The sequence below is a fragment of the Muntiacus reevesi genome, chromosome 3 (genome assembly GCF_963930625.1).
Source record: "Muntiacus reevesi chromosome 3, mMunRee1.1, whole genome shotgun sequence".
Taxonomy (NCBI): Eukaryota; Metazoa; Chordata; class Mammalia; order Artiodactyla; family Cervidae; genus Muntiacus; species Muntiacus reevesi.
Window position 1 is genome coordinate 150075683 of NC_089251.1, and position 15592 is coordinate 150091274.

General features: G+C 40.4%; 1 protein-coding gene across 6 annotated transcripts in view; it reads left to right on the forward strand.

Moving 5' to 3' along the window:
- Window positions 1-15592, forward strand: part of ANKRD44 (ankyrin repeat domain 44) — a 305459-nt gene that overhangs the window by 273796 nt on the left and 16071 nt on the right. For all 6 annotated transcript variants that reach the window (XM_065930903.1, XM_065930904.1, XM_065930905.1 and 3 more), the window contains exons 18-21: window positions 5249-5450; window positions 10433-10520; window positions 12428-12545; window positions 13799-14015. In XM_065930903.1, coding sequence (XP_065786975.1) covers window positions 5249-5450; window positions 10433-10520; window positions 12428-12545; window positions 13799-14015 — 625 coding nt within the window. The remainder of the gene's footprint in view (window positions 1-5248; window positions 5451-10432; window positions 10521-12427; window positions 12546-13798; window positions 14016-15592) is intronic.

Genomic DNA, 15592 nt, shown 5'->3' on the forward strand with positions numbered 1-15592 from the left:
GTATTATCAAGTTCACCTTTATTATTTCCTTTATATTGCTCTGGATGTTTAGTATACATAATTTAATGTCTTCAACTCTGAATAGTAATGCTTTTGCGTACTGAAATTCAAGAGATGTAGGCTTGAGTAAATGAAGAGACAAGGAGAATTCTATACATAAATCTGGCCTTTCAACCGTCCTCTCTTTGACTTTTCAAGTGCCTGATACAGAAGAAAACATTGATTGGAATCTGAAGCTTCCCTCCCGCAGATTCACTCTTGTATGTTCATGTTAAGCCTCTTTGAGCTGCGCTCCTGTGTTCCATTGCGCCCAGCTCTTTGCGACCCCGTGGACTGTAGCCTGCCAGGCTCCTCTGTCCATGGAATTTGCCAAGAAAAAATACTGGAATGACTTGCCATTTCCTACTCCAGGGGATCTTCCCAACCCAGGGATCGAACCCACATCTCCTGCAGCTCCTGCATTGTAGGCAAGTTCTTTACCCACTGAGCCATCAGGGAAGCCCAAAAGTAAAGGCCATCAGATGCCTTAGGTTCCAGCCCTGTTATAACATTAGCTATATGACCATCTTTAGACCACCTTGAGTCAGACGACCACAAAGTATTATACTTCAAAGTAAACTTCAAGTTGCTATGGTAAAGCAAGAACATTCTTTGTATTCACTAGCAATCCATGAACTGAATATGCAGAATCTTGTGACAGCAAATAAAATAAGCATGATCTAATGTGGAAATGAAATATACTTGGAAATATTTAAAGAATGAAATGGCAGTAGCAAATTTAACACAAATGGATTTGTTTTTTGTTGTGAGAATGGAAGGGAGAAGCTTCAGGGGTCTTTTATGGGAGTGAAGTTCTTAGGTGAGCACTTCAGTGCCCTGCGATGTAACTCTGCAGTCCTGAAGAGTGCTGATCGCTCTACCTGAGCGTCCTTCCTGCATACATTTCTTTTTGCCCTGAGTTTTCTCTTTATTTATCTAGATATGTTAGCCATCATGCTTTGTAGATATGCATGCAGTTTATAAGTTGCCAATTCTACTTTCTTAGACTAAAATCAAATACAGAAAGTGTAAATGTTTACTATCTTTGTCATCATAGTAAGTGACACTGAAGGAAGGAGCATTTGCAAATAGCATCAGGAACCTGCTATTATCTATGTGGACTCATCTCCTTTGATGTAAAGTCAGGGTTTCTACATAAACTGAGTCAGTCATTACCATTACAATTTAAAATGAGAAGAGGTGTTACACAAATTCAAGTTCAAATAAGCGCAGACTCAAGTCCAGGGTCAAGTGAGATAGATTGACTTATACTCTAATGTAGATGCTCCACCTTTCCAGGAGGATAGGTGCTCCCAAGCTGGCTTAAATTGATGATGGCTGAAACTAGATGATGGACATTTGGGAATCATGACACTATCCTCTCTTCTTTGTATACGTTTGAAACTTCCTATAATAAAAAAGATAAATGTATACCTTATGGCCCTATTGCATGCTCACAAGAAGCTGGCAGCTCAGGCTCTGTGGTATGACTGAGAATTCCAGCTCCACCGTGGAAGGCTGTGTAGCCTTGAGAGTGTTGAGTGACACCTGTGCCCCTGTGTCCTTGTCGGTAACAGTGGGAATGACAGCAGCACCTAAGCCATGGGTTGTCTGAGCAAATAAGGTGCTGTGTGTTCAGTCCTGCCTGACACACAGCAAGTGCTCCATGAAATTAGCTGTTGCTTCAGAAGTTAGATTAGACTAAAGGCTTTCCATCTTAGGTTTCTGATTCACTCTTTGTTATTCAACTCTCTGACCCGTTACATGTAGGCACAAAAGTATTTTGAAAGTCAGTTAAATGGAATTACTAGGAAAGATTTTAAGACATTGCCTAAAAGCGTAGATACTAGTGGTCACAGATTCTGAGTTTCAAATCCTGACTTTGTCACTTACTAAGTGATCTTGGATGAATTCATTATCATTGCTTGATTTGTGTTTTTGTATATAAAAAGGATGTTTGCAAAGATTAGCACTCAACACAGTGCCCTCAATAAACAGTTGCTATTTTAAAAATATATTCTTATCACTAATACTAATTAATGATAATATAATTATATTCATTCATTTATTCATCAACTTATTGTTGAGTGTCTGCTCTGCTATGCATGAGTCTAGGATACAGCAGTGAGCAATACACTCAAAGTACCTCCAATCTTAGATAACAAAGTAGTAGATATGTAATAGTTATCAAGCAATAATAAATCCTATAAAGATAAAATAAAGCAAGATAAGTGGGCTGGAGAGTGCCTTATGTGTTGAGGAACAGGGTAGTGATCTATTTTAATTGGGCTCTGGGAAGCCTCTAGATAAGGTAATGTTTGAAGCAGAATTACCAAAGAAGTCATGTGGCTCTTAGAGATGGAAGAACTCTCCAGGCCGGTCACGCAGAGGAGAACATGCATTGTTTAATCATAGGGAGTGGGGAGGGGAGGCTAGTGATTGGAACAGAGTGAATGAGGGGCCATGCTGATGATCAAGGGTCAGGGAAGCCAGATCCTAAGGGTCTGAATGGTCATGGGAAGTTTGGGGTTGTGTTATCAATGAGTTTTCATCGAGGAGTGCTGTGTCCAACTTGAGTTTTCAAAGATTTCATCTTGTGGCTGTTCAGTAATAGTATGCTGGTGGCTCAGATGATAAGCATCTGCCTGCAGTGCAGGAGACCTGGGTTCGACTCCTGGGTTGGGAAGATCACCTGGAGGAGGGCATGGCAATCCACTCCAGTATTCTTGCCTGGAGAATCCCCATGGACAGAGGAGCCTGGCGGGCTGCAGTCCATGGAGTTGCTAAGAGTCGGACATGACTGAGATACAGCACAGCACACAGCGAGGATGGGAAGGAAAGCTTTTGCCGCTGAGGCAGCAGACGATGTGGTATAGTGAAGAACTGGATCAATTCTGGATTTAAAGAAGCAGAGATGATCATGGCTTGATAGTAGGGATGATCATGTCCTTGAGGGCTACTAGTTACCCAACACCTGTGTGCGAATTATTACAGAGATGTGGATAGCTCTTTCCTGCCAGGTGCCTGACAACCTGATGACACCTCTGTTGGTGAGCAAAAAAATGTCCCATTCTTTCAGCAGACACACCCCTGTACTAGGGCATGGCAGGCAGTGGGGAAAGGCAGGGAGGCTATTTTTAGCACTCATTTGCCCCAGTGTTTCAAAGCTCTTGTGCAGGGCCACAACCCTGGGCTTAAGAGGGAAGACAAAGATGACTCCAAAATTTGGGGCCTGAGCAACTAGGAGAGTAAAGTTGCCATTTACAGAGATGGAGCAAATTTTAGGAGGAAAATTAAGAATTCATTTTGGGACATGTTAAGCTTGAGATATTCAAGTGGAAATTTCAATAGGCAATTGAATATACAAGTCTTATAAAGTAACTGGGATATAAATTTGGGATTCATCAGCATATGAGTTATTATACTACACATATAATATATATGTTTAGTATGTAACATAATAACCATAATCATTCATAAAAATAATATAACGAGAAAATTTTATAGACGATTCCTTTTAGTACTCTTAAATCTTGTGGGTCCTTTTAATCTAGTTTTTGTTATTGTTGTGGTTGATATATATAGAGAAAAACATTCAAGTAGTTTTTAATTTTTTTTTTAATTTTCAAGTAGTTCTTAAAAAGATAAGTTAAAATGGGTCCATTTGTTCGTTACTTTACCTCTCAGTTCTAGAGTAACCACTGTTAGTTTCCTTTGTATCTTCTGAAATTTTCTATGAATACCAAAATATACATAGATACAGGTATGTGTCTCTCTGAGTATATTTGCTTTTCATATAGCAAAACTGTTATATTTATTATTTGCAATTTAGTTTTTTAAAAAAAAATTTTGGATAGAGTTTGCCAAGTCACCCTTCACAAATGTCACACCAATCTATCCTGCCTCCAACAGAGTGTAGATTGATTTTTTCCACCATGTCTTAACTAATACTGAACATGCCCAAACTTAATCACTGCCATTTGGTAGTTAAAGAATTGTACCCTAAGAATTTACATGCTTTTCTCATATGTTTATTGACCTTTTATTTTTCTTTTTCTGCCAACTGCCTTTTCATACCCTTTGCACATTTTCCTAGTTTTTAAAATGACTTTTGGAAGCTCTCTGGGTATTGAAGAAATTAGTCCTTACTCTGCGCTAAGCCTTTTTTCAAATAAATTGTGCCTGGGTGATGGCTGCAGTAGAAAAATAGCATAGGAGACATGAGAGGCGACTTTGGCTGCTGAAGACACGGGACAGACTTTTCCTCTGTCTCCTCCTTTGCTTCCCTCCACCTACCTTCCCCCACCCCCACTGTATTCTTTTTTTTTTTCCTTTTATTTCAATGTCCTTGACCTTGTATGTGCATATACAGTTTTTTAACCTTATAGACTTAGTAAAAATGACCTTTCAGACTTTTAGTTTTGTGTTTTAGTAGTATGAAGCCTCCTAACTTTAACACAGTGTAGGAGCTCACAATAGGACTGAACTTGGTCTTAATATATGGAATATACTTCCATAATTGTGTTTATATTTTGTTTATAATCAATGGAGGAAACAAGAGAAAAGGAAGCATCAGCTATCTATTATGAACTATGCAAAGGCTGTGAAATTTTATCTCTTCTCATCCTCTGTGGAACACAACTTTTATTGCTCTTACTTTATAGATGAGAAAACAAACTCTAGGTGAAATTAAGAAACTCAGCCAGAATCACATGGCTGAAATTTAAAATGTTGGACTGCAACAGAAGATCAGTATGCTTCTGCTGAATTACCAAGTCTACAATGTTTTTAGTGATTTTTTTTTTCCTCCAGGTTTAACAGAAAAGCCTCCTGAAAAAATATTTAGATCTTACCAATGTGTTTAGGACTGAGCTGACGGATAAAAGAATATATTAATTCATTTAGCTATTAGCCTGTGTTAGATTATTAGATTAATAGATACAAATATAAGAATACATTGATATATTTAGAACCTTTGGAGTAAGTTATTTGACAAAAGAGAAGGAGCATTAAAAAATTCATACATAACTGTGAGGTCTGTGCACTGTGATTTTTCCATCTAGTTCTGGTTTCACCTGTGTTTCAATAACTACGCCGTGTGCTCTTTGAAATAGTCTCCCTCCATGACCTGGAAGGCTCAGCCCCTCAGATGGACTGCTGTGGGGTTTAAGCTGAGCGAGCACCTGAGTTGTTGGTTTCTCCTTTGCAGGCCTACAACGGCCACCACCAGGCCTTGGAAGTCCTTCTGCAGTCGCTGGTAGACCTGGACATCAGGGATGAGAAAGGCCGCACCGCGCTGGATCTGGCTGCCTTTAAGGGACATACGGAGTGTGTGGAAGCCCTTATCAACCAGGGTGCATCCATCTTTGTGAAAGACAATGTAACCAAAAGAACCCCCCTTCATGCCTCAGGTAGGTCTTGTCAGGAGTCTGCTTACCTTAGTTTTGTGGCCCACTTGAGTAACTGGATGGCGCATCTTCCTTCATCCCAATTTTGAAAATATCCTCTTTCTACATCACATATACCTATGCTCTTCCAAAGTGCTTTAGAGCAGCTTTAGATTCATAGCAACATCGAAAAGGAAGGTGTAGAGGTTTTCCACATGCCCCTCGTCCATCACACATGCATAGCCTCTCCCATTATCAACATCCCTCCCCAGACTGGCATATTCATTACAATGGATGAACCTACATTGACACAACATGATCATCCAAAGTCCACAGCTTACATTAGGGTCCACTGTTGGTGTTGTACATTCTGTGAATTTGAGCAGATGTCTGATGACATGTATCTACAATTCTGGGCTTCCATAGGTTGCTCAGTGGTCGAGAATCCGCCCGCCAATGCAGGAGATACAGGTTCGATTCCTGGGTCGGGGAGATCCCCTGGAAAAGGAAATGGCCACCCACTCCAGTATTCTTGCCTGGAAAATCCCATGGACAGAGGAGCCTCGTGGGCTACAGTCCATGGGATTGTAGAGTTGGATATGACTGAGTACACACACACACACGCATATCCATCATTCTGCCCGAAAAACCCTCTATGCTGCATCTGACCTTCTTAACCCAGAAGAGTGAGTGTTCAGAACCTTTGGCCAATGGCAGCCACAAAACTTTCTGGGAAAAAAGGGCAAGGTGTATTGTTATTATCAGATAAATCACATAGACTAAAATCTCATAGCATTTTGAAGCATAAAATAAATATTTCACAGCTACTTCATAAAAGGAATTGTCAGACAGCAGTCTGCTGAGTATGTTATTCTGCAGTCTAAATGTTACTTCTTCACTTTTGCTCTGATTCTTTTCTTAATTTTTTTTAATTGAAGCTTTTTTTTTTTTAATTTTTAAATTGAAGTGCAGTTTCTGCACAGGGCTGTGTTAGTTTTGTTGTGCTGCAGCCCAGCTCAGTGGTGCGTGTACATGTGCGCCCTCCCCCGGGAGCCGCCCTCCCACCCGCATCCCACCCGCATCCCACCCGTATCCCACTGTCTGGATCAGCACCCAGCGCAGCGCTCGGCCCCCGTGATGTGCCGCAGCTTCCCGCTCGCCGTCTGACAGACGTGGCTGTGTGTCCGTCCGTGCTGTTCTCTCAGCTTGCCCCACGCTCTCCTTCCCCCGCTGTGTCCACAAGTCCATTCTTCACGTCTGCGTCTCTCTTCCTGCCCTACACGCAGGTTCATCAGCACCATTTTTCTAGATTCCACATGTATGTGTTAATATGATATTTGTTTTACTCATTTTCCCCCTTTTTTAGTGTTTTTATTTTTAACTGAAACATAATTGCTTTACCAACAGTTTTTGTTCTGACTCTTGATGCATCAGGTGTAAAAGTAGGCTCTTAAAAAGCTACATGTATTTTTCAAAAAGTAAGTAATTTGCCTCTTCTGTGACTTTTCTTTTTTTTTTTTTTTTTTTTTTTTTTTTTTTTTGTTTTGTTTTTTTTCTGTGACTTTTCTTTAATGCGCATTAAATAAAACTGTGTCCAGATGCTTCTAGACATATACACAGATGACAAGGTAATGTGGACGAGTTTCTAGCTCAGCTAAGGCACAGTTTTCTTTGGGTTCAGGAGTTCAGTGATAATAGCCTTTGATCAGGATAGCAGATATTATAAAGAGAAGTAAGTATCTTTCACTATGAAATAATGGATATATTGAGGAAGCAAAGGAATGAAAACAGTTTTCAGAAGACTTTGTGATTCTTGTACTTGGGAAATTTTTCTCAGAATGTTAGGCTTCGTGGAAGCATTGCCATCCGCATCTCTGAATGTCAAACCACTGAGGAAAAATAATACAAAGATTGAAAAAGTATGGTGTTGCTTAATTATCTGGAAGCAGTTGTACCTGGAAAAAAACTGTAGCCATGAGGTTAGCAGTGATTGCTATGGTTAAATTATAAATTCTTATTTCCCATCACATTTAGTCTTTTTGGTATTAAGTATTCTTATGAAATTTAGTATTCTAGGCATTCTTGGTGTTACCGTATAGTTTACATTTAGTTCTCCTTTTAAAGTTGCCTGTTATTAATGTCAGCATCCTGCTCTAGTTACCGAGTACTTCCTGACACTTACAAAGGACCCATTTTGGTTGTGGAAAATCGCCCTTTGTAAACAATGAGGAGTCATCAGCGTCATTCATGTGCCGCCGCGCTAAAGGCTGTGGGCCAATGGCGCCCCCTAGCGGCCCACAGGACTGGCGCCTTTGGGTGTCCCCCGTGCAAGCCGTTGAGAAGGTGCGGGCTGTCATTTGATTTTACTCTCCACAAAATGTCTGCTGCACAGAAGCTTTAGCCTGTGCTTTGAGAATCCGCTTTTCCAGAATCTTTTCCAGCTCATTTGCGAGGCCAATTATTTGTTCCAAGTCTTGACAGGAGCAGGATCCAGGATGGATTTTAGAGGGTTTGGCGTAGATGGTTGTAATGACAGTGGTGGTCTTCGAGCAGCATGAGAAATGGCTGTCACTCATAGTCAGAGAGGACGAGCTAGTCAGACAAAGCCGGATTTGGCAGGGCGCAGCAAAAGGAAACGGTGGCATCTTTTTGCTAGAAGGCAACTGGGGGGAAATGTGTGTAGGAAGCCGAGAATTCTAGTGTAGCCACTCTTGTAAAATAAGGGGGAATTATATTTACTGAGGGCTATTAGCTAAGTTCAGGAAAGCTACAGGCGCCCACCTCCCACAATCTCAACCGCACCCGCCCAAGAAAAACACACTACTGTAGGAATTAGTTTGCTCTCCAGCATACCAGAGGTACTCATCACCTGAGTCTTGTCCGACTCTCTGCAACCGCGTGGACCATGGCCTGCCATTCTCCTCTGTCTGTGGATTCTGCAGGCAAGAACACTGGAGTGGGTTGCCATTTCCTTCATAATGGATGAGTGATATGAATTAGATGATTTCCCCCTTTTTCAGTTTAGGCAAAAATAAAAATCCTTGGAACTATTACGATTATGACTATTTGAATTTGAGCATACGGCAGACGATCGTGGAGGACAGAGGAATCTAGAGTCCAAGGGATGGCAAAGAGTCAGACATGATTTAACGACTAAATAACAACAACAATTTAAAGAATGTCAAATTGATATAGAAAAAGGAATCAATCAAAATATGCTGTATTTCATGAGTATTATAATACCACCTGTAGTATTTAGCTATCAGTCCTCTGCTAATTATTTTCTTTTAAGCATACTTTAAACCTCTTGCATATTTCACTAGTGCTAACAGACTTAATGTAATTTTTAAAACGGAAAGCAAAAGAGCAACAACATTTCTACAAGATTTCCTCCTGAGGTACATAAATGGGATGTTGCTGAGAATTAGCTGAATGCAATGGTCTACAAAATGTGGGTATTATCCCTGTAGTTAATTTGAGTGGTGTTGATGAATGTGAGCCAGTTCTAATATGTATTGTCCCTGAAAAATGTGTCCTCGTTAAATTAGCCTTCTCTCATGACTGGCATGCAATAAAAAGGGCTGTAAAACACAGCCCTAAGAAGAGCGTTTATCAGCCTAACATAGCTGTATCTATTCCCTTCTCTCTCTACAACCATAACAAGGTTAATGCAATGTATTTTATGGTGTTCTTATTGTTCAGAGGAGAAAAGGTCACGTTCAGAATTTTCAATGTATTTGTTCTCATCCTACTCCCTGAGTAGAAAATCATGTCTTTTGCAAGGCTGTGGGTTCCACTCAACGAGCTGAAGGAAGGTACCCTACCCCGCAGATTATCAGCCTGGGAGGTGCTTCCTGACGCTATGGCACCAGGGCCTTCTTCCTAAAGGACACCTTGCCTGGTGCACAGGACAGGGCGAGTCCATGGGTCCCACCCCAGGCAGTCAAGGCCAACACAAGACTGGGGCCACGCTTCCTGCCCGCTGCAAGTTCCCTCCTGGGTAGCTGAGTGACGAGAGGCCGGGTGAGGGCCTGCTGCCCCAGTCCGAGCTCAGCAGGGACGAGAGAGGGGGCAGACGTGAGAGAGGGTGGGAGGCTGATGGGAGAAGGCAGAGAAACAAGGGCTTTGACATGAGGAACTCAGATGGAGTGGTCCTCCAGCCCCTGGGGCGGGGGCCATCTGTGAGTCTTCTGGGAGTGCCAGTCAATCAGTGAGCAGTGAGCCACTGGCTAGCATTGCCAGCTTAAGGTTTGACTTTAAGTCGCCAGTCATCAGTCAGAACGCCCACCTCCGAATGTAAAATGATGGGGAAAAGAAGCAGACTCTGTTCTCATCTCCCTCCCTCCCCTCTTCCCTCCTCCTCTCTTCCGCTCCCCCCTCCCTCACCTGCTCTCCTCTCCTTCGTCCTCTGTCTTCTCCTCCGCCTTCAACCTTCTTTAAAAAGGACTTGAGATAGCCTGGACACAGGAAGGTTGTACAGAGTTGGGAGACTCCCTTAGAGGAACAGAAAGGTTACCCAGAAAGTGGGGTGAGATGATCGGTTCTATAGGAGTAGATAAGAAAGGATGTCCTCTTTAAGGAAAAAAGCCTCTATACAGCATCCAGGAAAGAAAGTTAGGTGAGGGCCACAGTGCCCTGATAGGAAGAAAGTGGAGATGGGTTGGTAACATATGCATTGCCTGCTGTGCCCAGCAGCTGGCACCAGCTGGACACCTGGGGATGCCCATCAGCAACGGTTCAGTTCAGTCGCTCAGTCGTGTCCGACTCTCTGCGACCCCATGGACTGCAGCACGCCAGGCCTCCCTGTCCATCACAACTCCCGGAGTTTACTCAAACTCATGTCCATTGAGTCAGTGATGCCATCCAACCATCTCATCCTCTGTTGTCCCCTTCTCCTCCCGCCTTCAAGCAACAGTTGGAAACCACCAATTTGAAGTCCAGATAAATTTTATTTCGGAGGGATCTGTGTGGTCTGTTAAAAGAATGTCCATTATTTTCTTTTTCAGTAATTAATGGTCACACGCTGTGTACGCGGCTATTACTAGAAATTGCAGACAACCCAGAAGTGGTTGACGTGAAAGATGCCAAAGGACAGTAAGTGTTCTCACACCTGGGGTTGACATTTCAAACCACAACTGATCAGTTAATTTGTTAAACAGCTAGGAGGGCTGAATGCTGAATTCCAGATTTGGTGTTTATACTGGGGTGAAACTGATGGATGAGGGTCCTAGAAGAATGAAGTAGCTTTGCGCTGGAGTATATATCCAAGAAAAGTGTGTGTGTGTGTATCTTGATGAGAAAGAGCTAACTTTATATATGTAGCCTTGTGCTCTGGCTTTTTAAAAATATTTCCTCATTTGTTCCTTCTTCCTGTTCATTTTTACCCTCTTCTGAAGCTGCTGCCATCTCATTTTTTAAATTAATAATGGGATAGGACAGACCTCAAGAAGTTATCACCTCCATAAAAATCCTTCATATTTTTATCCTTCCTGAGTTTTTTTTTTTCCCCAAGTATTTTCCATCTGTTAGCCTGTTCTCCCACCTAGTCTTCTCTTACAAATAGGAAACGCAGAGCAATAAAGCACTGGTGACTCACCCCAGATGTATGAGTTCATGTCGAAGACAGAACTGGACCTCACCTCCTGGAGCCCAGCACTTGGGTCCTTCCTCTGGACTTGTCCTACTTTTCTTTAAGGCAATGGAGCTTTGTTCAAATGAAATACTGAACCGAAATCCAACATAAAAAACTGTAGAAGTAGTTCACAGTTGCTCTGATAGAAGCAAGAGCATTTCTTACATACACACACACACTCCCTGCTCAATTGATATTTGTCCAATGCTGCATAGTTCTGAAAATGATGGGATTCAAATGAACATTTTGAGATGGAACTTTCCTCTGCCCTACTCGTATTGATCATTCCACTGCCACCATTTCATGTGATCATTAGAGACCAGAGGCAGATAGCTTGTTCCAGGTAGTAGACAGCAAATCAGGGACACTCAGAAAATACTAAGCGGTTGTCAAGAAGGGAGAGAGACTGAGAAAGAGAGAGACAGAAAGACAAAGGAAGAGAGGAAGCTGCTCCCACTGGAAGTGATGAGTATTTTTTAATCTTCTTTTTAAAAGCCCATTCAAATCAAAACCCACAATGAGGTGTCATCTCATGCTGATCAGAAGGGCCATAATCAGAAAGTCTACAAACAATAAATGCTGGAAAGGGTGTGGAGAAAATGGAACCCTATTACCCTGTTGGTGGGAATACAAACTGGTACAGCCACTATGGAGAACAGTGTGGAGATTCCTTAAAAAACTGGGAATAGAACTGCCATACAACCCAGAAATCCCACTGCCGGGCATATACACCAAGGAGACCAGAACTGAAAGAGACACGTGTACCCCAGTGTTCAGTGCAGCACTAGGACATGGAAGCAACCTAGATGCCCATCAGCAGACAAATGGATAAGGAAGTTGTGGTACATATACACAATGGAGTATTACTCAGCTATGAAAAGGACTGCATTTGAGACAGTTCTAATGAGGTGGATGAAATTGGAACCTATTATACAGAGTGAAGTAAGTCAGAAAAAGAAACAAAGACTGTATATTAACACATAAGGAATTTACAAAGATGGTAACGACGATCCTATACAGCAAAGGAGACACAGATGTAATGAACAGACTTTTGGACTTTGTGGGAGAAGGTGAGGGTGGGATGATTTGAGAGACTAGCACTGAAGCATGTATATTACTATATGTGAAACAGATGGCCAGTGCAAGTTCAATGCAGGAAGCAGAGCACGCACAGCTGGTACTCTGGGACAACCCAGAGGGATGGGGTGGGGAGGGAGGTGGGAGGGGGCTTCAGGATGGGTGGGACACATGCACCCGTGGCTGATTCATGTCAATGTATGGCAAAAGCCATCACAACATTGTAAAGTAATTATCCTCCAATTAAAATAAATTAATTAAAAATAAAAGCCCACTTTCTCTCTTTTCCTAGAACCCCACTAATGCTTGCAGTAGCATATGGACACAGTGATGCTGTCTCATTGTTACTTGAAAAGGAAGCAAATGTCGATGCTGTGGACATCATGGGCTGCACAGCTTTACACAGAGGGGTATGTACGTCTTCCTTAGCTTTAGTCAAGCATTTCTGTAGTGAACTTGTTTCTTCTTCTTCTTTTTTACCTTCTTATGAATTTTTAGTATCAAGATTGTTCCCTGAGATAGCCAACTAACCTCAGTCAGTCAAAAAGAAATTACAGAATCTTTTGCAAAGATAAAATAATGGCAGGTACTCTTAGGTTCTGCTCTTGAGTTGTCATGTTTGACTGTGATAATAGATACATGAACACCTATTGTTGCGAGACTTGGTTCTGCCTTCTGATTGCATGCACATCATAGGAAATTTGCAAAAAACATTTTAAAGCACAAATAACAAAATCATAATCTCTAGTAATCTTACCTCCTGAAGATAACTACATCACCAGTCTTTTTTCTAAATATAGATTTGTTTTAAATCTTAAAAAGAATACAGAAGATGCTGTTTGGAACCTTTTTTTTTTCTTATAGTATATCAAATATCTGAGTCCATATCACTAAATATTTTTCTGCCCTTTTTTAATCCTCCATTGTGTGCAGGTGTTGTAATTTATTCTGATGATTACCTAGTTTTGAGTAATCACGCTATTTTTAATTGTTCTTTATGACAATGTGGGCCCATTTATCACCTGGCGTATGTACTCTGCTGAAATAAGTACAGTGTGTAATTCTTCATACACACCTGCTGAACTGTTTTTTTTTTTTAAGTATATCAAGTAATCTAAATGAAACACAAGCAGAAATCAGGAAATTGTTATTTAAAGATGGTGCTGACCACCACTGATCAATGAAAAGAAGAGGAACTCTAAATGTTTAATGCCATAATCTTAGATCTCCACACAGCAGTCTGGGAGCCTTTACATATCTCATTAGTCCTCACAACAGCCTACGAGGTCATTATTACTATCCCCATTTACAGGTGGGTAAAGTTAGGCATAGAGAGATAAATTAACCTGTCCAAGTTTTACAAGAGGGAGCTAGAATTTAACTCACGTCTTCCTGATTTTAAAGCTGATACTTTCCACTGCATCATGCTACTTTCCATGGTTATGTTTGGCAAGTCAAGAGATGTTTCTAAAATGCTGGTGTTCACACAGACCTTTCTGTTATGAATTCTTGCTAGGTTGTTTTGCGTTTCTCTGAAGTAGGATAAGAGATTTTCCCCTTAAGACCTGGGCGTTTTGTCCACTTACTTTGAGCCTAACCTCACTTACCCAACAAACTTTGCTTGCTGAGTCTTAGAGTTGTGTTTTTAATTGTGATGCATCAGATTATGACGGGACATGAGGAATGTGTGCAAATGCTGCTGGAACAAGAAGTGTCGATTCTGTGTAAAGACTCCAGAGGGAGGACACCCTTGCACTATGCGGCTGCTCGTGGCCATGCCACGTGGCTGAGTGAGCTGCTCCAGATGGCACTTTCCGAGGAGGACTGTTCTTTCAAAGACAACCAAGGCTACACGCCACTGCACTGGGCTTGTTACAATGGTGAGTTAATTGTCACTTGACTGATTCTGATAGACTTCCTATCCCAACACCACTGTGATCTCAAAGGAAGTGAGAACATAACATGATGCTATAACCAAGGTATCCAATCTTTCTGCATTCAGATACTGCAAAACAAACAAACAAAAATACCTTTCTTAGAAAATATTTTTCACTCCGTGGCTACCATGATGCCTTATTGGAATGAAAATTTACTTTACACTTTTTGTTAACCAGTAACATGTAACTCCTCATCAGAACTTCTGATGAACTAACTAGTTTAAATCAGGCTTTCTTTTCTATATGAGATAACCAGGGATCCTACAAGGAATTGAAATAATACAGCTAAAAACAACCAAAACAATATGATGTAATAATGTCATTATTGACAGCTGGTAGGTGCATGATTTATCTTTTAGCATTGCATTTTTATGTCTCATAGTCCCATTTATTTAGTTACTCTTGCTACTGAGGAGATTTAATATTTTGTGTTTCACTTATTTGAATAGAAAAAGTACAATGCATGATAATTGTTACATTTCAAAAATACTAAAGCCTGTAAAGTAAAATTAAGTCTTCATTTCCAAACTCACCTTTTGATATAATTTGGTGTTTATTTTTCATAATTCTCCCTTGAGAGTGTAAATCAATATATATGTATGTACATCTTTTTTAAAACTAGAATCATATAACAAATATTTTATAACTTCTTATTGTGCACTCAACATTCTGTTGCAGATATCCTTACAAATCAATGTGTATCTATATACATTGATCTTTTTAATAGTTGTATATTTTATAGCAGATAAATAGGTATAGATATGCATGAGTATGAGTGTGTATATCAGAATTTAATATTTATTCAACCAGATCCCTGTTGATGAACATTCAAATTGTTTTTAGGTTTTTTTCTTATTACAAACAGTACTGCAGTGTGTATATTCATATCATGATACTTTATTCTGTTAGATAAATTTCCAAAGGGAAAATTATTGATGAGGGCTTGCATATTTTTTAACTTTAATATATTATACCATACTCCTTTAGTATGACATAATTTTTACCCCCACCAAATGTAAATAAAAGTTTTTGGTAGCCCAAGGTAATATCATCTTTTTAATTTTTGTCAATTTGAAGGACAAAAAAAGGGTATCTCATTTTATTTTGTGCTTCCTTGTTTAATTGTGTACTGATTTATGTATTTGCATTTCCTCTTCTGGAAATTACTTTTTCCATCTATTGCTCATTTTTTTCCTATTGAGTTGTTTATCTTTTTTCACACATTTGTAGGAGCACCTTATCTTAGAATATGAATCCTCTCTGTGTTATGTGTGTTGCAAATGTTTTTTTCTCAGTAGGTCTTTGCTCCTTGTTGATGATATCTTTTTCCATGTAAAGATTTTGAACTTTTATGTAGTCGAATCTGTGAGATTTTTTCTTCTATGGTATGTAGGTTTACAGACTTGCTTAAAAAGATCTCCTGCCCCTAAGCTTACATGAATATTTTTCCATATATTTCTTGCTGTTGTTCAGTTGCTAAGTCCTGTCTGACTCTTTGCAACCCTGTGGACTGTATAGCA